The sequence below is a fragment of the Tamandua tetradactyla genome, chromosome 1 (assembly GCF_023851605.1).
Source record: "Tamandua tetradactyla isolate mTamTet1 chromosome 1, mTamTet1.pri, whole genome shotgun sequence".
Classification (NCBI taxonomy): Eukaryota; Metazoa; Chordata; class Mammalia; order Pilosa; family Myrmecophagidae; genus Tamandua; species Tamandua tetradactyla.
The window spans coordinates 206,623,013-206,650,697 of record NC_135327.1 but is presented as its reverse complement, the minus strand read 5'-3'; the positions used below and the strand labels follow the sequence as shown (position 1 = coordinate 206,650,697).

The following is a 27,685-nucleotide window of genomic DNA, read 5'->3' as shown; positions in this document are numbered from 1 at the left end:
ACAAAGAACAAATACAGTACTACTCAATACATTTCAAATGCATATCCAAGTCTTTTTGACCATAACATTGTTATATTCATCATAGGAAGGCAGTAAAGAAAAATTTTGCTTGCTTACATGTGTCCAGGAAGTTTTATAAAGAGGTTAGATAATTTTTTAAATCCTCTGGCTTTGAATGTTCCCATTGTTTTTTCCTTTGATTAATCTTGTGGTCAGCAGCAAAACTGCCTTATAAATATATCCCATTCAGAAAGAGTACAAGTTTTTAAATTCATTTTCTAATTTTGTTAGTTTAAAAATTATATGATCCAAGTCTCTAAACATTTTTAAGCATTTGATTAATGTTCATTAATAGTTTTCAATACTATGTGTCCCATTCAAAACAAACAAACATAATTTTTATTTTATTTAAAATTCAAATCTCCATTCCTGATTTAACACATTTGAAAAGGAAGGTGATTACTTTCGTGTAAAAAAATTTTCCCACATCTATAAAGGAAAATTGACCAGAAAGCAAGAATAGTTATAGTTTACTCATAGTATATATATATATAATAAGGAATTTATGTGTACAATAAATTCCTTAGCATTTGGTCCCATTTTGATTCTGTACATTAAAAGAGTATTCTCCCCACTTTTGGAATAAAAAAAGAAAACAATAAACTGTAGAAGTAAATTTCTACCTACAGTTTCAAGAAATAGCTTTCATCATGATTTTTCCTTTAGGTATCTGAATGACAAAATGTCAGTGTACAAATGATTCAGACATAACATATCCTGGAGTACATTAACAACAAAAAGAAAATATGTACCCAATTAATAAAACTGTAGGTAGACTGTTAATGGCTGATATAGTCTTGGCTTAGTTTTAGTAATTGGTTAAGTTCCCTCATTTCTTTGATTTTCAGTTTACCTGCCTAATGGTTGTACTACTCAATGTGAAAAAATATATAGTATATGGGCTTAAAATCCAAATTAATAGTTATTTTGCCCTTTTAACCATTTTTAAGTATATAATTCAGTGGAATTAATTATTTTTATGGTATTGTGTTATCAGCACCTTCTAGTACTGAAACTTTTTCATCACTCAAAACATAAACTCTTTACTTTTAAGCAATACCTTCCTCTTCCCCTCCTCCCCGAGCTACTGGTAACCTCTAATCTACTTTCTGCCTCTGTGAATATGCTAATTCTAGATATCTGTTGTAACTAGAACCATACAATATTTGATCCTTTTGTATCTACCTTGTTTCATTTAATGTTTTTAAGGCTTCTCCATATTGTAGCATGTATTAGAACTTCATTCCCCTTTTTACAGCTGAATAAGTATTCCACTGTATGTTTGTACCACATTTTGTTTATGCATTCATCTGACAACGGACACTGTGTTTTGCACCTTTAGGGTATTGTGAATAAGACTTCTGTGAACATTGCTATAGAAGTATCTGTTTGAGTTCCTGCCTTCAGTTCTTTGGGGTATATACCTAAGACTGGAATTGCTAGGTCATATGATAATTCTATACTTAACCTTCTGAGGAAATGCCAAACTTATTCCTAGCAGTTACACTGTTTTACATTCCTACTGGCAATGCACAAGAGGTCTAATTTCTCTACATCCTTACTAAAACTTAATTTCCATTTTTTAAATAATAGCCATCCCTTTAGGTGTGAAATGATACCTCATTGTGGTTTTGATTTGTATTTTCCTATGGCTAATGATGCTGAGCATCTTTTCATGTGCTTATTTGCTACCGGTATATCTTATTTGGAAAAATGTTTATTCAGGTAGGTCCTTTGTCCATTTTTTACATTAGGTAGTTTGTCTTTTTGTTGTTGAGTTGTAGGAATTCTTTACAAATTCTGGATATTAAACCCTTTCAGTTATATGATTTCCAAATGTTTCCTCCAATTCTGTAGGTCACCTTTTCACTCTTTTGATAATATTCTTTGATGTTCAAAAGTTTTTAATTTTGATGAAGTCCTGTTTTTCTTTTGTGCTTGTGCTGTGTATCTGTCTTTTTTTATTTTAAAGTATCAAAGTTTCATATAAAATATGTATAGTCATTATATTTTAGAAAGAAGCAGTAAGTAAGGAAATTTAGAATTTCAGTCTAGACTCTCAGTTGTTAGTTGACAAATATTTCAATCTGTTTAGTCCCTCTCATAATAGATTACAAAAAAATGACTTTACTCAAAGTTTTGACACTTTGTTTAAAAAAAAATCAAACACAGATTTCACCTTAAGATACTTACAATCCCATTAAGATTGTAAGTATCTTATTATCCCTGCTCCCAGGAAAGGAATTCTTGGCATTTCTTATCTTTTCTTTCTCTTGAAAAATTATTAAAACAATAGAATAAACCTAACCTAGAAATAACTCTTTCTTTGGAAGTTTTCAAAGCTCAAGATAAAGCTCCCCATCTTCAATTTACAAAATAGGCTTTACTGAGTCTTACACAAAAGTAGCTCACAGGCTGTAAAATCAGTGTTATCTCAAAAGTTTGTATTGACTCACAGCAATTCCACTTTTAGGCATATACCCCAAAGAATTGAAAACAGGAATTCAAACAAATCCTTGTATAGTAATGTTCATAGACGCCTTATTCACAATGCCAAATGGTACAAACAACCCTAGAGTCTCTCTTCCTTGGATCTCAGTAGATTCCTAATTATTAAGAATAGGAGTGAATGAATCAAGTGCTAATTTGGGTTAGATGTAGAACCAAAATATTTTGAAAGTTAATCAAATTCTCCCACATAGATTCTTCATTTCCTTATCTGCATTTTCTTTTCTTTCTATATTTTATTAGTGAGCTAAGCCGATTAACCATACAATTTGTATATTAACATAAATTTATAAAAAGTTGTGATACTTAAACAGAGGAAAAAACTGTCTGAAACATTTGTTCAGATGCAAACTTTGTTTTAAACATGTAATAGGAAAATATATAGCCTAGCCACTGGCTTGATTAAGTTACTTTTTCTTTTGCAACTTAAATTGATCCTTTGATTTAAAAGTCACAATAAGCATGTCATATATGGGTTGCAAAGTGAAACAAAGTTTGTAAAATAATTTATATTTTTAGTAAAAGAATAGTAATATACTTTTTTGTGTTAAAACAATTGTTAATAAACACCTAAGATAAAAAGCTTTGGATGGACTTCATTCGAATAACGTTACATTTCACAGGCCAAATGTGGAAAAGAAAACTAGGAAATCATTATTACCTTCCCATTTTACTAATTTTCTACATGATTTATTCACTGTAAGGGCATATCATACAAAACTAGAGCCCTAAATCCTGCTTCCTGATGACACATTTTAATCCAAATATTAAAACTGCATTTATCTGAATATAAATGTAGTAGTAACATGAACCTACAATCTCTTCTACGTTACGAAAACAAAATCCAGTTATATAAGGAGCATGCATATATTAAAGGAGAATGGAGCTGGAGATCAAGACCCACCCATGCAAAAAAAAAAAAAAAAATGGAGTAAATAGAGGGCCTCATTCAAACTATGTCTCCAAACAGCTAACCTGGCAAGTACAATTATTTATATTGTCTGAAAAATCTAAACACTTCTTTTGTGTTGCTATATAGTCATTTTCTGAAGTTAATCTGAGGGCTATTTTCAGTGCATCACTATCAGGTATTGCAGCCAGTAATTTATGCTAATGTACAGGTAGTATTTACTATAGAATCTGTTATATACAATAGGGAAAGGAGAAGTGTGGAGCAAGCTACTTTAATCCTTCCTTGTGAATTCTTCCAAGTCATAATTATGTTCTGATGTGGAGAACAAAAGCTAGGCCACTAATGAAGCTGACACTTTAGACCAAAGAATGTTCTGTGCAAGTAGTATAGGCATTTAGAATATGAATGTTCCAAAACTTCACTATTACAGTAGCTACAAGCCATGAGGCAAATTAAAATAAAGTTCCTCAATCACACAAACCACATTTCAAGTACTCAGTAGCCACGTATGGCTAGTGGCCACCATATTGGGCAGCACAAATAGAACATTTCTATCACTGTAGAATGTTTTGTTAGACAGTGCTGCTCGAAAAGGCATTGTAGTGCCCAACCTAGCCATCTGTGGGGATGGAGTGGGGGGGCACCTAGGGTTTCTTAAAACAGACTATGTTGCCCATGCATAAAAAACAAAATAAAAATTCCAATAGTTATCACTCAGTGTCATGATTTTCACCAGCAGACTTATATAGGCAAGAAGGCATGGAACAGTACTCATGCACATGTACATGCACACAGACACAGACACACACACACCTACACCTGCCTTCTGTAACCATTTAAGAATAAGATGACTAACTTAGAAACTATATATATGAAAATGAAGCAAAATTAAAATGAGCCATTCATTTTTATCCTATCAAATTGTTTAGAAAAATTGAGAAATATTTTCATGTGCTGTTGGTATAAATGGGTATAATCTTCTGAAGGGCAACTAGGTAATTTATATAAAAAATTTTAATTGTGCCTATCCTTTAAATCTAAAACTCCCACTTGAATGAATTTATCCTAAGGTCATCAGACAGATTTACACAGATGTGTATACATTCTCTTTCAATTCTTAAAAAATACTATTCATTATATTTTGAGTGAAATGTATTTCTTTTACATAAATAAAATCTTTAATAGAAATTTTTTTAAAAAGTGTGATTTTCTCTTTTTGTTTCCTGGAAAATTCATGGCTATCAGGAAAATGAAATTAAAATATATCCAAATAAAATTTAAAATTCATTTTCCTGCAAAAATAAATTATAATTGGAAGACTGATCTTCATTATTTAGAAATGAGGCATGATTTTCGACATAGCAATGTAAATGTTACCTTTAACAGATGATTTTTCAGTGCAACATTATTGCACATTACTTAAAAATCATATGTAAATAAACATTTACCAATAGGTAAAGATATCTGGGATGTTGTTGAGTGGAAACAAACTGGTTACATCAAGTGATTTATGTAAAATTATATAGATATAGCTATGAAAATTTATATATATATATACATACATACAAATACACACAAAGAGGTCTGTAGGAATATTTACTTACTATGAGGTAAGGTTTCTCTTATGATTATTTGAATTAATTTTTACAACAGCCTTTTAAAAAATACTTTTTAAAATCCCTTTTTATTTTTTTAGATTTATGAGAATTCTCAGTAACAAGTATGAAACTGGACATTACTCAAACATCTTTTGAAAGCAAAATGCTGATATTCATAGGCTACTTTACTATAACATTATACTGTGTCTATAAATCGAAAGTTTAATTATAGTTACCATGTCTGTAACATGAAAGTTTAGTTATTTTTTAAGAAAGGTAGACATTCCAAAGAAATATCCTCAGAGTTGTGAGATTCTTGGGTTTTATTATGAAAACTGATGAAATTTTAAATTGAGAAAAACTTCTGTCACTGCCTTCTTAAACTATCTCAGAAACAGTCAGATACATGGGATAAAGCTACTTGGACTTGATTAAATTGGGGAACACAGCTGATAGTTGGGTAACAGTCTATTTTCAGTTATTTTATCAAGGTTGTAAGGGTCAGTGGTTACATAAAATTGAAATAATCTCATTGCTACAATATATTTGAAAGGGGCTTATTTTAATCTTCAATTTTAGTAGTAATGGTTGGCTTCCAAGTATTATTTTTTTCTATACTGAAATTTGACCTTGCCACCTTTATCTTTAAAATTCCCTACTACATCTAATTAATACATATTCTTTTCAAAATTAATTAAAAAGAAAAGATAAACATTCTGATTTGGTACTATAGTTCTTGAATTTCAGTTTAATAGACTCTCAGTTTTCTTAGTTCAAGAATATTTCTATCTGTTCAGTTTCTCACATGGTAGATTACAATTACTTTACTCAAAGTTTTGAGACTTTTTTTTTTAAATCAACCACAAATCTCACCTTAAGATATTTAAAATTCCATTAGAATGTCAAGATCATTATTATCCCTTCTCCTGGGAAAGGAATTCTTGGCATTTCTTATCTTTTTCTTGAAAAACTATTAAAACAATAGAATAGAACTAACATAGAAATAATTATTTCTTTGGAAGTTTTTAAAGCTCAAGATAAAGCTCCCTATCTTCAACTTAGAAAATACGCTTTATTAAGCATTACACAAAAGTAGCTCACAAGCTATAACGTGAATATCCAAGTCAAGATTTTATACTGACTCACAGCATCATTTTAGTACACTAATTATATCACAGTGTGAAAATAAATTGGGAAAGAAAAAAAAATTGGGGAATAAAAGGGTAGGATAGGATAAGCCAAGTTCTACTTTGGCTGTCATGTTTCTGTGTGAGCCAGTACCACTCTGAAGTTAAAAAAAAAAAAAAAAAAAAAATTACCTTTTCAGTAAAGAGTAGAGAAGAAGGAAAAGGGAATCAGACAATTTGGTAATGAATTCTGGTGGAAAAGGTGCAATACATTTTTTCAAGGGTATAACTGTTCAATTTCTATTCCTAATATAAGAAATATAAAACACCTGCAATGAAGTTTAACCCATCGTCAAAAATACTAGTGTGTTCATTTACATTCTTTGCTATCAGAATAAGAACTACATATTAAATAGCCATGGCTATAAAGAGGCAAGTGTATTCAGAATTGTATTTCCTAAATTCCAGTGATTCCATATTATGACACCTCAATTTGATCAGTGACACTGCCTCTCAATTTTCTCCTTTTCTTTTGTATTTTTAGTACTTTAATACTTGTTTTTAAGATCTTATTATTTCCTGTAATGCAATTTTTATTTACTAGAAAATAGGAGTATGTGTATATATTTGCATTAAACTCAAAATCCAAATCCATTAGAATAAAATACAAAATGAATGCATCTCCTTTGTTCAACATTGTGAATACTTCCACCACTGATTATGCTAATTTCTTAGAGACCTCATAAATTCCCATAGCCCTCATAAAGGAAGTATAACTTAAGACTTGATGCTGATATATTCAGACTTAGGGATTTATCATTACTTATCTAGCAGTTCAGCAAATGACTGACAAACCATCATAAACATTATTTTTTTATTGATACCCCAACTGCCTTTTTCTGTCTATTTGAATATGAGTAGTAGTGCCAGAGAGATTATATATACTTAGGTAATACAAAAGCCATAGTTACCAAAGGAAGACTAGAATATATACTGTACTTGGCTCATGCTAGCAGGAAATTTTTAACTTATGTCAAAAAAGGGAAAATTATGAAGACAAAACTTTTTTGGGGGGAAGAAAAATGAACATTAAAGTACTCAGGTATTACAAAGCATATTTACAAACTGAACTCGAGTAATAAATATTTTTTATTTTGGATAATTTGTATGGTTTCAAATAAATATTTTAATAATTGCACATACAAAGCAATTGAGGTTGCAGTCAAATAATTCTTTACTGAACAACACCAATGCCATATTTAATGTAGTATTTAAATCATCACACTTCACTCATGTACACAGACAAACCACATTCTGCAACCAACAAGCACATCATATATACTTTTTAATGGGGAAAATGAATGAAAGTAATTGTGGAAAGTGACTATTTTACCTATTTTGTTTTGTTTTAAATAAAGTAATCCGAATTCTATATACAATTGTTCCATCCCTCCACCCTCCAAATAAAATATAAGCAAAAAATAAACTAATTCATGATATGACAAAAATAAAGGCAACATTACATGGATATAAAATGGGAAATAGATAAAAGAATGCTTCCAACAATGTGCCTTTTGCTAACTTTTCCTAAATAGCATAAATTTTGCAGTTTATTATAAATTATTTATTGAACAGACCTTGTTATAGTATAGTACTTCTTGACTTCTAAAGGCTATCCATTAAAGTAGTCACATAATCCAGAGGCAGGTGTACAGAAGGGAAGAGAGTATATTTTTATGTGATTGAAACTTACTAAAATCCATATGGATAATACCCTGAAATATGTTATGTGTTCTGGGATATCCATTTTTTGAGTGCTCTATGTACATTTATCATCATTTCAGTAGATAACCCCCACCCTCCAGTACTTTATCCATTAACCTGGCAAGACCACCTGGGATATCTTTGTGAAGCTATTATTAATCAATTTCAACCCTCTAACCAGCACATTAAAGCTCATAGGTACTCACCCTGCAAACTGGGCACTGCCAGTGACTACTGCTGTCTCTAAGCCTGAACTCATCAGACAAACACTTGGAATGATACACACGAAAACACAGGTCACATATCAACACCTCTCCAGGCAAATGGCATTCAAAACAATACCAGTCATGATTTTCTGTTTCCCAGTCCTACAAAAAATACAAAATAATTTGGTATGACATTTTGTCAATATCTGCAATGACTAAGAACAAAATTGAAACTAAAGTCCATCAGAAATAAGGCATTATATACAATTTTAGACATTGTGTTAAAACAAGAGGGAACAAAATATCTAGAAATTAACTTCTTTAAATTTTAAAATCTTTCCTAAACAGTATTAATATTCAAAGATGTCATAAGGTGATCTGATAGCAAAACCAGTCCAAAATGAAATAAGTCCAAATCCAGTCCCAGTTCTAATGTAACCTTCATCTCTTATGTAGCCTATGGTATAACTTCTTCCATAAACTGAATATGCTAAACCAAATCAGAGCTTACTGTTTCAAATAAGCAGATTTGTGTTTTGTTCTACCTTTTCAAAAAATATAATAAATACTTAGCATACTGTGGGAGCAGAGAGAATAGTAATATATGGTGAATCTCACTATTCTTATTTCATCCATGGTACTGGATGCTTTTCTGGGAATAACCATTAGTCAGAATGTTCATGTTCTGTAAGCTTTCAAGTTTTCAGGGTCTGCTGAATTTGAAAAAAATAAACTGAAAATGTGAAACTAAAGGTTTAATCACATTTTCCAAAGGACATTACCATAAAAACAAAGAAAGTAGGTTTATTTTCTTATTGGGGCTATTCCTGAAAATAAAAGAACATGACTGCAGGTACACAGGTGTTCTTCAACATATTCTTTTTTGTTACACACTTTTTCTACAGCTGATACCATTTAGATATAAGCAGAAAGACTTATATGTTCTCTTAATTTAGAATTCATTCTTCAATAATATCACTCTTAGTTATTAATAAAAAATACCTGCATTAAGAGTGATGGATTAATCTTCAACCTTATTTTATAGATGTGGTAATTAAATGAACCAACGTAAAATCCACATTTAGTATAATAAAAACTATTTTCAGTAGGACTCATGAAATTCCAAGCTTGGGCTCCACCATAATTTTCCTTTTATAAAATACTATCTACACTTTGTATCCAAGGCTGAGCAGCTTTCCTGTTTTCTTTGATGTGAATATAATTCCAATAAATGGGCTTCTATATAGCACTCATTTAATAAGCAGTCATTTATTTCTAACTCCTGAAGTTCAAATTTATCACTGCTTGACCACATCCTAGTGTCACTACTGACTCCTTCAAAAAAGAACAGATTCACTAATGTCCCAAAATTCATGTCTCCCAACCCACATCCAGTCATGGTAAACAGGACATAAGTTAATTCTGCAAAAATGTAAACTTTCTGGGTTGCTTTTTATTAAGAAATTGGTGGTCTTTATCAACTAAAGTAATTTTTAAAAGGCGTGACCATTTTTAGATATTTGCTGCAGCTGTTTATACCCTGCAAAGTCGATTTGGTGGAGTAATTTCAGTTGGACTGCTTAAAAACTGTAAGGTATTGATTTAACATAAGACCATACTCCATACATGTTAGACAAATCTAACCCCCAAAGTATGACCTAGTGGCACCAGACAGATGTGATATTTATAAGTGTGGTGCTTGGCTCTGTTAAAATAACAGTCATTGGTGTATCCCTTTCAGATGGCTCATTTGTATGTTGCATTTTAGTTACTTCTTGTATCAATAATTGTTGATAAATTAGGTTTCAGTAGACATAAGTTTCCATGTTCTATTTTTTAACTAATAAATTTTTTTCCAAATTTAAAACAAACTATTTCAGAGTACTTCTTTCATTAAAAGATTTAGTTGCCTAAATTTGCCTCATGATAAACAATAGAAACTGCCTTCTTTCATTGTTTGAATTTCTTTTACATTCCTTTCTATAATTCTTCATGTGATAGTCAGAATGGTAGCAAGTAGTTTAATTAAGAAAAGGAAACAAAAGAGTATAATTTTAGTGCATAGCTCTAGCTTCTTCTTGTTAACCTCCTATCTCTTCCCTTCTCTCCCCTTTCCCAAGCCACCCATGAAATGAGGATGAAAATGGATCTTTCTTCTATGGGGTATTTAATTCTAGACTTAGTTTTTCATAACAATTATCAACTTGAAAGTACAATTCAAATGATGTAAATGTAGAGAAACTTTTGAATATATGTTTTTATGATGGCATATCACTAACTCAGTTATCTGATATAAAAATATATGAGCTGGGGAATGTATGTACTGTTCATTCTTTTAATAACTGTAATGGCTGTTTACTATAGAATATCCGAAGCATGCAAAAGTCAAATTGAAAAGTTATTAGATTATGAATCCAGGAAACATTTTTTTCTTCGCAGTAAATGATAAAAGACATATAGGTAGAGTTGCCTACAATTTGTCTTTTAATAAGTAGAATTTACTTATATAATGCTTTTGATTTGCACTGTATGCTAACTAGTTAAGTTCGCATTTTCATTCGATTCTACTAAATGTCATTAACTACTGTAGGTACAACCTGATTAAGAGCAGAACATGTGAAATGTCACTTCCAATATAAGAAAGCTTTTATAAAGCAAATCTACTAGCACAGAATTCAAAACTAAAAGCAATATAAAGATAGTATGGTTTTAACTAATAATTCTAGCAAGAGTTAACTGAGCTAGCCTAAAGTAAGATAGAAATGTAATACCAAAAAAGAGGCAGAATTCAAGTAAAATAACATAGTTCAAAATTAGTTCACCTTGTTTGGGGTTGCTGTCCTGGAGAAAGGCTGCATACTGTAGGCCTTTCAAAATAAAAACAAAATAATCTTGGTCTCTCTACTATAATTTTGCTAAATATCAGGCAACATACAGGGCTAAAGGGATTTCACACATGGTCAAATTCTTTATCGTTGCTACACAACTTATATTATTTTGCAGATGATACCAGTTGATTATTAATGTGCTAATCATTAATGAAAAGACAATAGCATGCAAACTTAAGAGCTGTTACTAGTTTAAGAAGAAATTTTTCACACTAATATGAAAGCTATGAATGGACAATAGAAAAATCTCTCCAGGAACTCATGTGCCACGAATCCTATGATGATAGAAAAATATTTGACTAACAAATAAATTCAGTGCCATTATATATTTGCACAAGACCATGAATGTAGTTTTATAGGTGTGAAACTGGTTCAAGTTTGAGTTAAAAAAAATGTTGGGAGCAATGAATGTAAGAGTGGTAAACTCAATACTTTACTACAAATATGAAATTTATAAAGGCTGTCTTCAGAATCTAGAAGGAAAAAATTCCACCATCTAGTAGGAGCCTATATATCTAACTCTCTGTCATTGCTTTATAGCAATTGGTTAAGACTACCAGCTTAGGAGCCATAACTGGTTCAAATCCTGGCTCTGGCACTCACCAGCTTTGTAGCCCTGGCCAAAATACTTATTTTGTGTCTCATTTTCTATCTGTAAAATGAACAGAATAATAGTTCTAGGTTCTGTAACTAGGTTATAGGGTAAGGATCAGATGAGTTAATTCATATGAAGTATTAAGAAGAATATCTACTATACTGTAAGCACTCAGTGTCAGTGTTAAGATAATCCATTGTTATCATATACAAGATAAGGACTAAGTCATGAAATGACATAAGTACATTTTTTTCTTTTCCAGATACTTTAACATTCATTATCTCTTAAACTCTCATGAAACTTCTTTAAGTTAAATAGAGCAAGAAATATTATTAACTCTGATTAGGAGATAAAACTGAAGCACAGAAGCAGAGTTGTTCATAGTCATGGAGAAAGGACATAAGTGGAAAAACTATGTCTGGAAGTAAAGTCTTCAAAATTATAATCCATCCTGACCAGTAATTCAAACAAGATTTTAATTTTTAAAGTAATTTCCTATTTCTACTTAATGAGCATTTAAATATTATACTGTGTCTGACGCAGTATTTTAATGTAGGCATAATGTAAAATTAATTCTCTACAAATTCCAGGTTTAGTTCCATTCTTTAATAAATTCAGGTAACTATCAGGAGGTAAGAAAAAATTGAAAATATTTATATTTAAAAGAAAAAGTATTGCAACACTGAAACAGAATTTAGACAGAAGAAAAAAGAAATCACACACACAATCTATATAAGCTGAAAAGAGTATAAAACACTACTGTGACCCAAAAATATTCTATTGAATAAAATGGAAATTCTTAACCAAAGGAAGAATAATTTTTTAGTATAAAGTGTGTATATTACAGTTTGAATGCACATAAAACCATAGTATGATTGGCTTCCAATTAATTAATAATCATCAATACTTAATACTTTACTTAATAAACATGCATATTTTATAACTGAGATAGGTAATGGACATTTGGAAGGAATATGGGTTTCTACACATAATTAAGTTCAATAAAATAAATAAATCAACAGTATCCAAAATATACTTTGCATTTAGGATATTTAAAATATATGATTAGTTTATAATGATTATTATAGTAAGAATAGGCAAAGTCCTAAAATTTTAAAAACAACTGTTTATCTGCTGTGCTGTATTTATGAAAGGAGATTGAGAGTAAAGCTCAGTTTTAATTTAGCAGGCTTCTCAGAATTTTTCTGAAGAACACAGCATGGGAATCATCTTTTGCCATGGTTGTTTACTTTCTTATTTCTATAGAATAAGGCCAGGATTCCAATTCTATCTCTTATCTAAAAGATATCAGTTTAGCTAAATTTTAAGGAATATATAAATTAAAACTTTTAGACTGGACATTTTAGGTTGGGAATAGATGATGACAGAGGGAAAAAAGAATCTGTCTTGTCCCTTTCGAAATTAAGATTTAAGCCCATTATCCCCAAGATAATATATTAATCTCTTTAAGAAACCACCAAATGTATATTTTCATTAATTATGCTTTTTTTAAGCTGTCAAAAAACTTAAATGAAAAAAAGTCTTGTTAAGCCAGGTACCTTAAAAATGGTATGAGATACTTCTTATGGGTAGTACAAACTGAATTATTTGAAAAGAAAGTACTCAAACTGAAGGTTCATAACAGTAAGACCTGAATTCATGTTCGTAGTTAATGTTCAGTCATAAGCAGAAAATGAACTGGATAAGATTCTGACCAAAATGTAGCTATGATTCGTAAACTGATGTGTTATTTTTATACTGACATATATTATGATAGAAGATATGAGAACAGATCTGGCAGGTAAGTAAAGGAAGAAGCAGTTTTATGGAAAATATCAGATTTTATATTTTTATGTTGTCATCAACACAGATTACCAAATTATGTCACCATCAACATAGATTACCAAATTATTTATTGTCAGACTGACAGTATGCTATCAAATAATAGGGGGAGAGTCATAGCTTTGTGGAGGGGACCATGAATAAAGTTGTAATTCACCAAATAAATAATATTAACAGCCTCAGCTTCAAAACACGTTTGATATGTTTTACTGCAAATAATCTGTAACTCAAGGTTGTCTCCTTTACTATACTGCATTAAATAATTCTGTAATATAGTCCTAGGCTGAAATAAGCTCTTTTAAAATAGCCACCATTTTTAGTATTTAAAATAAGTATTTTAGTATTTAAAGTATTTAAATACTAAAAGTATTTTAGTATTTAAAGAGTATTTAACTCATAAATTAACATTAATTATGTTTATTAATTACATATAATGAACTATCACATACAGAGGGCTGAAAATGGTGGTTGAGACCAGCATCTCAAAACATGTAAAAGTCATTCCAATCTAGTAGAAGGAACTTCAGAACAACGAGGGCCACTGCCTGTGACTTATAATGTACAGGCTTTCTCTTAGAGTATAGATAATTATATTCCGCCATAATATTATAGTTATTAAGCTTTTACAAATGATTGCTGGGATTTAATAAACATAATGTTCAAGATATACATTTTTTTTTCAGTTTTAACAAGTTTTTAAATCTAAGCACTGGGAAAAAAGTAGCAGAGGTAGAATAAAAATGTAACAAAGCCTTTGGCGTTTAAAACTCCATCAACTATACTCAAGAGGCATTAAGAAAACTCAACTCTTGCCTGCCTTCTCTTTCTCAATATAATTTTGCAGGTAAAAAGGGGAGAGTCCAGCCTCTTCAACAGTGTCAAGTATCTCATGGGATATAATTGGTGGGATTTAAGTAGAAAAATAAAATTTTTTCCCCACCTTTGAGGTGACAGCTACTCTTTTTAGGGGCTATAGAAGGGAAAAAGAAAAGCTTTGCTACTCATTTATAAATGACAGCAGTGTCCCAGTAAAGAATATTTGTCACACTGATTTAAAGATTTAAAAACAAATAATCAAAAACATCCTTTAACCTTTCCTTCCCAAGGCCATATATATATAGCTACTTGACTTTTTCCCCTCTTGATACTGAGTCAGAAAGTAAACAAGATGAATAACACTTTTAAAACTCAGATTTTAGAGACATCAAAGTGATTCATATGATATAGAAGGTAGTAAAACTAAGAGATCCAGACTCAAATGCTGGCCTCCAAGGCTGCCACTAGCCCTGAGAATGTTTTTGTGCCCCTCCGTGAGATATTCTTGTTATTTGCTGATTCTGTTAGAATAACATACTTTGGGGTCATATGCTAGAGAAATATTGAACAAATACACAAACATATGTCTATGATGTGAATGGTACTTCCTAAGTTGCATAGTTCACAACTGGCACAACCATATATAGCAGCCCCATCTACCTGGGTCATACATTAACACAAATATACGCAAATATCCTAGGTGTAGGATGCTTGTATTGGAGCAAGTGTAACCTATGCTTAATTATATATCTTCTAAAGTATTATTAGGGCATAAAAATTATAATACATATACGTAGATAGCCAGGTGGCTTCAACAGCCAAGTTAATGAGATACACATATGATTAATCTCATTATTTTATAGTTATACCTTAAAGATCCAGTGTTTCAAAGGAAAACTTCTTTACAAACCTCTTTGGGTTTAAGAATAAAGGTTAAAGTAAAAAGACCATGATAAGGATTTTTGTTTGTAGAGTTAGAAATTTGGGTGCATTTGCTACAATAGGCATTTCCTATTTTAAGCATATTTATTTACTGGTCAAAATTTGCTCAGAGTATATAGTAATATGCTTTATATAGATAATGTAATTTATTCCTTAGAAAAATAAAATAAATTTGATATTAATATCCCCATTTTATAGCTAAGGACTGAGGATCACAGAGGTTAAGCAGTTTTTTCAAGGACACACAACTAAAATGCTTGAGATGGAATTGGAACTCCTGTCTATTAGAATATACAAGACCTTACCTCTTTCTATTGCTAGTGCCTCTGAATTTTTAATATTTACATATTTCAGAAACTAGGCAAAATTTTGATGTCCTCAGTCATGCTTATGTCACACATTGTATATTTAATGTAAAAATATCTGTGAATAAGAAGCAATCAGAATTAATAAAATCTTTACACTGGCTGATTGATTTACGTAGAAGATTTAATCTAGGAAAAACAATAAAATGAAAAAGCTGATATTATAAACATATGCACTAAAACATGTAAATGTAAAAAAATAGGATACAGAACCTAATATAGTGGTGAACACATAATCTCATTAACTGCTTGTTGAATTAAACTGAACAAAGAAACTTCAACTTGAGGAGGAAGAAGGCATATGGAAAAGCACAAATCTAAAAAAGTAAGGAGAAATATAATCACAGAGAAGCAAAAGGACAAAGGCAAAAAATGTCTATCAGATGATTAGGCTATGGATAACGCATACTGACATGTCAACCATAAGAATGGCTTTTATGAAAAAAATGAACATAAGATCAACAAAGCAAAATCCTGTAAGTTTTACTTACTACTGATAAACTCCTATATAAATCTCAGAAACTATCAGTATAGCCTTCTATACTATACTAATCTACAAATTTCTAAGCATTTTAAGATTAGAAATTTTACATTATAAGATTATTGCTCTTATGATTATTTTGAATATGCAATAACCTATCAATTATTCAATGGCCCTGACAGATTTACATCACTTGAGATGTATATATGTATTTCCCCCCTCCCCACATGGGCGAGGAATCAAACCCGGGTCTCTGGCATGGCAGGCAAGAACTGTGCCTGCTGAGCCACCTTGGCCTGCCCCATTTGATATTATTTTTATTTCGCTTTGACCAAAAGTCTATTCACTGGCCACAGAACTTCACTTTTCTGTAAGGAAAGTCAACAGAAAAATTATTCTGATAAAAACATTTTTCTGAAATTTTCAAAGACTTCTAGTACACAAACTAAATGATGCCAGTGAAATTAAACAGTTTTTTTCAGTGTTTTCTGTTTATGGAAGCTGTGAATTTTGGGATCTTCCTTTCTGAAACTTTGAAGTCACAATCAAACTGCCAAAAACAGTATTAAAATTGAACAAATTTACTAATTTTGAAATTTATCATAGCTGCTTTTCTGAACCAGCTCACTACCATAAACTGTCAGTTTATTGCTCTTAGGCCTGACAAGGATAGACAGTATGTGTTTATAGGTTCAAGTGTTCTACAGCCAGAAAATGAAATACAATTCAAAGTTTTTGGAAGACTTTTCTAGAAAGAACCAATTTTTAAGATTTTGTGTCATTTTATAATTTTACATTGTAGAAAATTCATGATAAAACATTCTCAAAATATCTATGGCTACTAATATATTTCTTTAAAAAGCTTAAAAAAAAAAGAGTATTGTATTTGAAGCCTATCACCTTAGAGGAAGTTCATTTCCCAAAATTAAGACACGTTCCAATCAATATATTAAAATATCAAAAGTAACTTAGATAGGAAGATAGAAAGAATACACATGAAACCAATCTTTACATAAAAAATATATACACCCCAAGTACAAAATTATATATCGAAAGATACATATATATAAAATATCATAACTTAAAACACAAAAGTCAAAATAAAAACTAGGTAAAAATACAAAGAGAATTAACTTTCTATCTTTACTACTGATTTCTGTTTCAAGTGCCACAAAAAATGGCTTTACTCATTAGGCAACTAAGATGCTGACAGGCAGAAGGAAAAACCCAAAATTGTGAAACTGTAACCCATACCTAACCCTGAAATCTGTTCTATAACTAATTCTCGTGGTGTGCTTTGAAGTTTATTGTATTTTTGTGTGTGTGTATATTAATATTCTTCACAATTTTTAAGAAATTAATATTCATTTCTTTCTTAAAAAAGAAAAAAAATACTGGACAGGAGTGTCTAACATTTGGAACCTTTGTACTTTGCAACAAAACTGCAATTGCAACTTGGCTGTAGTCACTGACTTAACTCCAACTTAAAATGAGATTTTTTCCTAAAAGATAGTTTATTCCTTTCAGTCTGTCTAGAAGGTATCAACATTATCCTGTGTTGAAAGATTTTTGCTAAAATTTATAGAAGAAAACACTTTGAAATACCTCTAATTTTATGATAAGGGTTTTTGTTTTGTTTCATGGTTTAATTTTAAGGTAACAGGCAGAAAAAGCAGGCTCTTTTAAAAAGTGAATTATCTCCTAAAAAATAAGTTAAAAGAGTATCCATTCTACCAATGTAGATGCTTAATATTAAATGCAGAATGCTGAAGTAAAATATTAAACTGCTGAAAATGAATTTCTACAGGTTGTATCTAAAAAATATTTAAAAACTAAAATTAAGCATCTTCAAATTTATCAAATAAGATATACTTACAATCTCATCTCCTGGCAACCAGTATCCTTCTTGTTCAATACCAGCTTTTGAACCTTTGCAGCCCACTGTTAGAGTTTCAACAATAAGACCATCTTTCACAGCTAAGCTCAGCTGACGGGTGGTCTCTTTTGGATGCATACCGTGAACTCGAGACATATACCTGAACACAGAGGAAGAACAAATTCAAAACTCCCTCAGTATTAGAAATTAAAAATAAATAAAAATAAGGAAAAAATGGAGGCAATTTAGTTTTCTTATTTTTATGACTTATGAGTACTAATTTTTTTTTTCATATGGGCAGGTTCCAGGAATCAAGCCTGGGTCTCTGGCATGGCAGATGAGAATTCACCCATCGCACCACTCTTAATTTTTTAAAAAAGGAAAAAAGAATCCTGAATACTTAGAATTCTTTGAATTGTCATAGTATTTCATCCCTAAATTCTCTTCTGTATGTGTAGAGCAATAATTTGGTTCACAATAGTTCCAAACCAGCAAATATAAACGACTTAACAGGTCTTAATCCAGCATTGTCTCTGGAACAATTACTCCACTAAGTGAAGTATCTTCACTTTTATTCTGCAGATACTAAATTTAGAATTTTATAATATCCAGCCATAGAACTTTAGAATACAAAATACTTTTACTCAAAATATAGGAAATGGACACCAAAGAAAATAAAGGGATTATACAAGTGGTTGTCAACATATAAGGAAAGCAAGAATGCACACTGTGATCAATGAGGCACAAATGTGATTTTCAACAAAATACACTTTGAATTGCATCACTGAAACATATAAGTTCCCTGACTTACAGTTAATGGCCTGTTTTTAAAAAATAAAAAGAAAAGTATATTTCAAACATACCTTGAAGCATAAGGATAGTATTGCAGACTCCCTTGTACTCACCAATTATATTTAACTCATTTGAACATTCTAACATATTTGCGTCATATCTTTTTCTATTTTTATAAACAAATTGCTATAGATACCATTGTTTTTTAAATAAATAAATTCTTATAGATATCACTGAATTTGACATTTTTCATCCCCTCCAATCAAATTCCTCAAATATAAATACACACATGTATTTTATTTTGTTTCAGTTAACTTCTAGCCATCTAAGAGTCCTTCAGATAGCAGTCAAATAAATAAATAAATAAATAAGGGGTGGGCCACGGTGGCTCAGCAGGCAGTGTACCTGCCTGCCATGCCAAAACCCAGGTCTGATTCCCAGTACCTGCCCATGCAAAAAAATAAATAAATGAGACAAAATCAGGCTGACCTCAGACTTCTCCGGAGAAAACCAAACATTCTTTACTAGAATGTGAAATCCTCAAGAATTTTATCCAGGTAATCTGAAGTTGGAAGAACTGATGTTGAAGAACATTCTAAACCCAGAGAATGAGCCTCAATAAAGAAAACTAGGAAAAAAGGCCTAATGGTGAATGGTGAGCATGAATTTAAGAATTAAGATGATCAATAAAATAGGGGATGTGGGGAGAAGGAGAAGTGGGGAGTTTGTCTAAATATCCTGATTTTGTCACATTTTCTTCTTGATAATCAAAAGATTAAAAGCTGATAAATCATGGAGTTGAAGTATAAAAATGTATTTTGAAATACAAAAGTTGACAGTAACAAAAATAATTGAAATTTGGAAAGCAGGGAAAGGAGATTGGAAAAAGTGAAAATGTACTAATTTCTTCACTTTTCACAGTTACAGAGCCAACAGAAACTATCTTAGGAATTAAGTATATACTATTTACATTTATGAAAGTAACCCCCAGATTCATTTCCTGGTGCCTGCCCATGTAAAAAAAAAGTAACCCCTAGAACAAAAATATAAACCTTCCAAGTTATCTGAAGAAACTCATACAAAATATATAGTGAAACATAAAAAAAAAGGAATAATAACAATAGAAAGTATATTAAATTCGATAAGAGGACCAGAACCAAGAATGTCTTTTTCATAAATACAAATTTTCTAAACACAACTTTATTTTAAAACAAAAAGACAGAATGGGTCAACAAACAAAAAATATGCTATATACAACAGACCAAGCTTAAGTAACTCAAAGAGACTGAAAAAAGAATGGGCAAAGGCATATCATAAAAATGAAATCCAAATGGAGCAAGGATCAAAATCTAATTTATAGGATTTGGAATCAAAAAGGGGAAAAATAATTAAGAAAGAAAAAGAAAAAAGAGGTCATAGAAACATAAAACAAAAGCTATTAAAAATGAAAGACTAACAGAAATACAGAATTATAGATCTTTAATTTCTCTCAGTGTACAAAATATACAGTGGAAAAAATTAAGTACAGATATAGAAGACCCACTTAATAAGACTTAACCAGACATACTTCATATAAGATCTACTTAATACAATGATTTATTCTGAAAGAAAAGAATAACTCTTTATGGACCTTTTTAAGGTCCAAGCAATATTCACAAAAATTGATCATAAAATTACCCACAAATAAAACCTTAATAGATTCCAAAAATGACATAGGCTTTTGCTAGTCACAGTGCAATCAAGCCATATATTAATAATACTTGCAATCTCTCATAAACAACCAATGGGTTAAAAAGGTTATCTAAAAATTGCAAAAATCTAAATATAATGGTGAAAACATCTAAAGCTGTGCTAGTTATGTAATACCAGAGCTAACAATATTAATCCAAGAACTTTCTTAAGGTAGAATAGGTATCATAATCTAATCAAGAATGAAGGCTCAAAGCATAAATACAAAATAATTATAAGCAACTACTTTGTTCAGTTCTGGACAAATGTAACTAAGGTAAATACTATGATTTTCTATGAAAATATAAATGACCAAAACTTAACCAGAGAAAATCCAGAATACTTGACAAGGCCAATTTTCAAAAAAATAATAGAAAAAGTTGGCAGTGTTTCCCTAGGAAAATACTTGGTAGGGACATAATAAAAAGTAACTCCATCAAACCGTTAATGGCCAGATAACAGCAATGCTTCTCCACTGCATAATAAAGAGTAAGGAATCTAGCATAATAACAAAGCCCTACAAAAATAACAGAAAGAAAAATCTAGGGTCCCACAGAAATACTGATGTAAAAATCCTAAATAAAATATTTGTATATACAGGTTCTAATATTAAATATTATTATAATTAATACCTACATATTAATGAAGTCAAATATTAAAATAATGTACCATAGCCTAGTGTTTACTCAAGAAATTCGAAGAGGATTTAATATTAGGAAATTAATAAATTCACCCTATTAATAGATCAAAAGTGGAAAAATCATGAAGATTTCTATAGATGTTGTAAGGTGTTTAATAAAATTCAACATTCCGTCCCTAAAAAAAAAGGGAATGAATAAATTCCTCCTTACCCTGCTCACTACTATTCAAAGACATGTGCTCCTACCACTTTTCCTCAACACTTTTCCAAAGGTAATAACTGACACGTTGAAAACAGAGAAAGAAATAAGGCATAAAAATTAGTAAGGTGTTAAAATGATGATTAAACCTAGAAAACCTAGAAATTAAACCTAGATTAAACCTAGAAAAACCAAGAGAATCAGATGACATTGTTTTTTAAATAATGAAATAATTCTATAAAATCTTTGAGTACAAACTAATATACTAAGCCTAAATGCATTCATATATACAAACTAAAAAAACAGGAGAGTTAAAGGAAAAAAAAAAACCTGAGTTATTTACAACAGCAATAAGAAAAATAAAATACTTAGTAACAAAAGACAAGATCGATATGAACTAAATTCTGAAATGCTTTTGACACAGGACTTGAGTAAATTGAAAGACATGCCCAATATTTACTTTGGGTAGTAAACATGATAGTGAGAAAAACACTTATAAGTATGAACAAAAGCCATAAATGATAAAAGAAAAGATAGCTAAGTCTACACAAAGTTAGCAATCTCCACATAGCAAAAAAAAGCTACAACCAAAGTTAAAGTATAAATGACAAGCTAGGAAATATATTTGTAGCACATATCACAAAAAACCTACTTCCTTAATATATAAAGACTTCCTGTTAACTAATAAGAAAAATCATGAAATACTATTTTGCACCTGTCAAATTCATAACAACAATAAGTGACAACACTGCATTAGTTGATTTGAGTTGGATGAGGAATGTATTGCTGGTGGAGTACAAATTAGTACTACTCCCACAGTAGCCAACTGGATAATATCTATCAAAAATAGAAATGTGTACACTCTTTTACGAACAATTCTGAGAATTTATCCTAGAGATTTACTTAGATGTATGGCATAATAAATATACAAAAAAGAAAATTCATTTTAGCGTTGTTGACAGCAAGATTAGAAATAATCTAAATGTACATTTTAGGGTACTATTTATAACATAACCATACCAGGGATTATAAAATAGTCTTAAGCAGTATCATAAGTGTTAAAAAGACATGAGCGCTAATACATATTATGAGAAAAAACTGTGGTATGAGCTATTACAGTGTCTCAAAAATATATAATTATCTCTGACATGCACAGAATAGTTCTAGAGGTATCTTCAAGAAACTGTTTACCTCTGAGAAGGAGAAGGAGAACTGAGTGTATGTGGGGAGTCAAGAAGTAGAAAGAATAAATTATTTTTTTTTGGTGCATCTGTTAGTTACCAAAAGTTTTTACTTTAAAAAAGTGGCCACCATTTACTATCCCATCTTCAGTGTATCAAGTTCCTTTCTCTCCACAGGAGCTTGCCAACCTTGGGCAAATCCTTCCTCCTTCCTATGTAAAAATTATCTTGGTTCTTATTGATTCTTACTTATCCACAATAATTTAGAATCAGTTTGCCAAGATCTTGAAAAACACAATTTGAATTTTGATTAAAGAAAAACATCATTACAATACTAAGTCTTTCCACTGATGTAACAGTCTTTTCCCTTCTATGCATAATTTTTTTGCTATAAAATTATTTTCTCCCTAAATATTTTATATTTTTTGTTTCTTTTGTAAGAGTGATTTTATTTCCTATATTTTCTGGTTGGTGACCACTAACATATACTGAGCAACAACCTTACTAATTTATTGGTTTGTCAGTAGAGTCTGTTGAACTTGTTTTTTCTTGCACTTGTTAAGACTTCTAGTAAAATGTCCACCAAAGGTAGTATTCATAATGTGTAATGTTAATGAGGAATCTCACTCCATTTATTGATGTTTGAGCTTTATAGGCCTCACACCTCTTTCTTCCCCTTGTGCTCCATATTTGGGCAGGCTGATAAAAAAACAAAACAAAACAGTGTTTCCTCCTTTGGGGTCAGCAGTTGATTCAAAAACACTGGCGCCCCTGCCTAGCATAACCACTCATAACCACTCCTCTAACCGCAATTTGAAAAGGCCAGTTTCCTTGTCACTCTCTCAAGTCACTGCAGACCTGCTTGAAAGGACATGCCCTGCTTTCCCCAGTAGAACTCAATTATGTAAGTAATAAACTTTTTCATACTGCCTTGGTCCATATGGAGTCATCAGTATCCACATCTGAACCAAACCTTAGGCCAGCCCACCTTCCTTGGCAAGTAACCGTTAGCAGTTATCCTTTTCTGGTTTCAGATTTTACAGAGGATTTTTATAAACTTTACTATTAAACACGACTTCCAAAGGTTTGGGGAGATATATTTTATTTTTAGATAAACATATATACAATTACTATTCTCCCTATAGCACTTTGTTATATTTCTTTTATTAAGGATGATCTGGAGAGAGTATGGCTGAAGGATTTGTACTAATTAGAACATAAGAACAGCAAAGGTGGAAAAAAGAAGTGCTTCTTCCCAATACTCTGAGAATATAACAGCTGTGCATTGATTCTTGTTTACTGAATCAAAAAGTTTGGGTTTAGGTAAATTAAATAAATAAGTGATCCAGTATGTATTAAGTATTGTATAAAGGCTAAAAAAACATGTATTCATTGTTTTAAGTATTCCTTGTTTTCAGAGTTGTTATATTTTTATTTGATTTTTTTTCAAACAGGTACTATTTATTTCCCTTTAAGGCCTTAGAATTACAGATTCTATTTGATGACCTATTTTACAGTTGCAGCTGGAAAACTTTAGGTGCTACTCACTGCTCTAGCCCAATAAGTGGAATCAGGTGACAGACTGTACCTCAGTGCCTGGCATAAAATTGGTTCACTATAAATGATTGTAAAAGAATTTCAATGTAATTTGTAAAAGCTTTATTTAAAAATCGGAATTTCCAGACTTGCAAAAGAGCTGCAAAAATCATACCAAAAGTTACTACCCTTCATCCAGCTTCCCCCAGTGTTAACATTTTACATTAACCATAGTACAATTGTCAAAACTAAGAAATTAACATTGGTACAATGGTACACTGGGGTGATTAACTATAGCCTTATTCGGGTTTTGCCAATTGACTGTAGTTGTTCTCTTCCAGGGTCCAATCCAGGATCTCCCAATATGGGATTTTACTACCTTAAAGCACACAAAAATTAAACAGATAATAGCATAAAAATGTTCTAATAAGGAAAAAATGAGTAAAAAAAATCTCTGCCAATATAAATTAATATAAAATATACTTTGTTGGGACTGTGGCACTTATGAGGTTGATATGAAATATGATTATAGATGACATAAAATACTAACAATGAAAAAACATGCAGTATAACACAAAATTCAAGCAAAATATCAGTATAAAAGATCAGGCCATTTGTCCATTATACAGAAATCTAAATTCATCAATTAACCCTCCAAGGAACTAATATTAAGTTCAGATTTGTTATATTTTTCTATTATTTTTAAAACTTTAACTCAGAATTTAGTAAGATGGAAATCTAAATTATTTTTATCAACATTGCCACTTATTTATTCCACTATCACTTGTTAAATATTATGTTTTCTCTTCTTTTATAATGCTTGCCTTTCACATTTAGATATCAGATCAGCTTCATTCTTTAGTCAAAGTCTGATCACTTTTTCAACTTTTTTAACAGTTGCTGTATGGGGTAATGCTGACTTCACAGCTTCAGTGCTCTAACCTTGAGTCTCAGGTGTCACATTAATACTCGACCAGGTTATACATAAATAGCTCAGTATCTCAGAATTTAGAAATAAGTTACAACTCCTGAATATATGACTGCTGTAAGAGCTTATAATGTAGGACCCTTTATTATAGGCAACCTGATAACCCATGCTATAATATACAAATTCACCAAATTTGTATATTATAGCTTGTCCATATGAGTGAGGCATGATAATTGTCTTTTTCCTTCTGTCTTCAGGGTTCATTCATTTAGTTGCATGCCTTAAAGCCTCATTCTTCTTGCAGCTGCAGCTGCTCAACGGCCTGCTATATATATATATACACACACGCTGTAGTTACCCCTTCCATTCCTCAGTTCTACCCTTAGGTCACCTCCATCCATTGTGAACCACAAACACTGCTGCCATAAACATCAGTGTGCAAATATCCACTGCTGCCTTCAGTCTCAGTTCCCCAAGGTATATACTGAACAATGGCTGTGTAGGATCATATGGCAATCCACCCCTAGCCTCCTGCAGAACGACCACACTGCCCTCCAAGTGGCTGCACCTCTCAATTTCCCTACCTACAGTAAGTAGGTATATCTCTTTCTCCACATTTTCTCTAGCACTTGTTTCCCTCTGTTTACTTTTAAACCATTTTATGCGCACATCATACAATCCAATTAAGTAAACAGCCATTCAGAGGAGTAATTTTGAAACAATTAAAGGTGATACCCTATTGAGTATTATAAGCTAAGTAATTTTTGACAAGCCTTAAGATAGAAGAGTTAAATTCTGGAGTGAATTATATTTAAATTTGATGCCTCAAACCTAACAAAGGGTCCCAAAACATTCATTTTCTTAGATCTAATATTCATCAGGTGTTCAGGCAGATTTAATTAATGTGGGAAAAAAATGCAAGCTAATAATTCGGGTTAGGTCACTCATTCTCTGATTTTCCTTTTTGCTGCGTACTCCATCTCAGGTACTTATCTCTTTCAAATAAACAGTCACACATACCAAGATGACTTGGGGATATATTTGCAATGTTCTAATCTCCTATTTTAATTTCATTTAACTGCATAAATCAGGAAAGTGTGTAAATTTCTAATATTTAAATGTTATATTTAATCTCTCTGAACTTTTCTTGTAATTTTCCTCCCAATGTTTGGAATTTGGCATGCTCCTTTTTCTCTTAGGGATACTACTTTCCAACTGTTGCTGAGCAATGAAGTATATCCAAGCAACAGGCTTGTAAACCCGAAGTCATTTCATATCCCTTAAGATAATTTTACATGTTCAAGGCAAAACATAGTTAATGGTAACAGTCATTCTTATTTATGAAAACTAAAAAAATTTCAAATTGAGTATGATAAAAGCCCCTTTTATGAATACATAAAATATTATCTTAATTCTGAAATTTTAGAGATTTTGTGTTTAAAGTCACTTAATCTTTACAAGCTGTAATTTCCTGAAAGTAATTATCTATCTTCAAACCTTCTAATAACAATTCAGTCTCAAACACTTCTGGCATCTTGTTTGAAATGAATATATTAGGAAATGAGCACGCTAATAAAAACATATAACTGACAGTATCCCTTGTAAGAATGTACCACAATACGCTTTTCTAATAATTAAAAATCAACTTGTAACATCCTCTTTTCCTTTGTAAACATCTGTGTATTATGATGGTGTCTAGAAGTGAGAAAGAATTTTACAATTATGTACCTTCATTTTCATGGCATTACAACAAATTTATTTTAAGGGTATTCTGAATCATCTGATTAACACCTTATAACAGACAGTGCTTCCCCACAATTTCTGTACCTAATAGCTTCTAACTGGCCCCAGTGAACTGGCTCACAGACTGAGAAGACTTTGAAAACTTCAGAATCATAAAACTCAAGATACACATTTAGGTTACTATTGATCTAATGTCTTGATATTAAAGGAATGTCTAAATATAAAGGCTAACAAAATAACAGAGGAAACAACTCAGGATATCTGACTAGATACAAAATGTGGAATTTCTCATGACATTACTATAAGAAACACTATTAGTTGTAGACTCTGGAGCATTACCAGTAATTCTGTTCTGTAAATGAAAAGTAAGCAATAAAAACAGAAAAATATTTATCACAAATATGACAATGAACTTATATCCTTAAAATGTAAAACGGAAGCCATAAGAAAACTATTTCTACCTGTCAAATCAAGAGGATAATTAAAATTATTACTCTCAGTACTAATAAAGATATATTAAAGACAGCCACCTGAAAACACTGTTTTTTTTCTTTTGTATGCTATCTGGTGGAGGTCACATTTCACTATTTTTCCATGTTAATATCCCATTATTGCAGCTCTATTTGTTGAATTTTTGTTTGTTTGTTTGTTTGTTTGTATAGTGCATGGGTGGGAATCGAACATGACTCCCGCATGGCAGGCAAGAATTTTACCACTAAACTACCCTTGCATCCCCAAAACACTGTTCTTGAAAGTACTCTCTGGAAAGCACTTTAGCATTATGTATCAACAGGCTTATAAACAGTCCTATTGTTTGACTCAGTAATTCCATACTAAGAAAATTATCTGAGATAGAGCACAAGATTTATATAAAAATTGTTCCTCACATCATGAAAAAAAAAGATCTAAATGCTATAATAGTAATATAAGTTATGGTGTATCTACTCACTAAGATAC

General features: G+C 31.1%; 1 protein-coding gene across 17 annotated transcripts in view; it reads right to left on the bottom strand.

Moving 5' to 3' along the window:
* ZMYND11 (zinc finger MYND-type containing 11) overlaps nucleotides 1-27,685 on the bottom strand; it is a 153,871-nt gene that overhangs the window by 40,845 nt on the left and 85,341 nt on the right. For 12 of the 17 annotated variants that reach the window (XM_077151670.1, XM_077151676.1, XM_077151672.1 and 9 more), the window contains 3 exons: nucleotides 17,982-18,141; nucleotides 10,999-11,043; nucleotides 8,177-8,338 (listed from right to left, as the gene is read on the bottom strand). In XM_077151670.1, the coding sequence (XP_077007785.1) occupies nucleotides 8,177-8,338; nucleotides 10,999-11,043; nucleotides 17,982-18,141 (367 nt within the window). Of the gene's footprint in view, nucleotides 1-8,176; nucleotides 8,339-10,998; nucleotides 11,044-15,564; nucleotides 15,584-17,981; nucleotides 18,142-27,685 lie in introns of those variants that run through there. The other 5 variants (XM_077151679.1, XM_077151678.1, XM_077151682.1 and 2 more) reach the window with 3 other exon arrangements.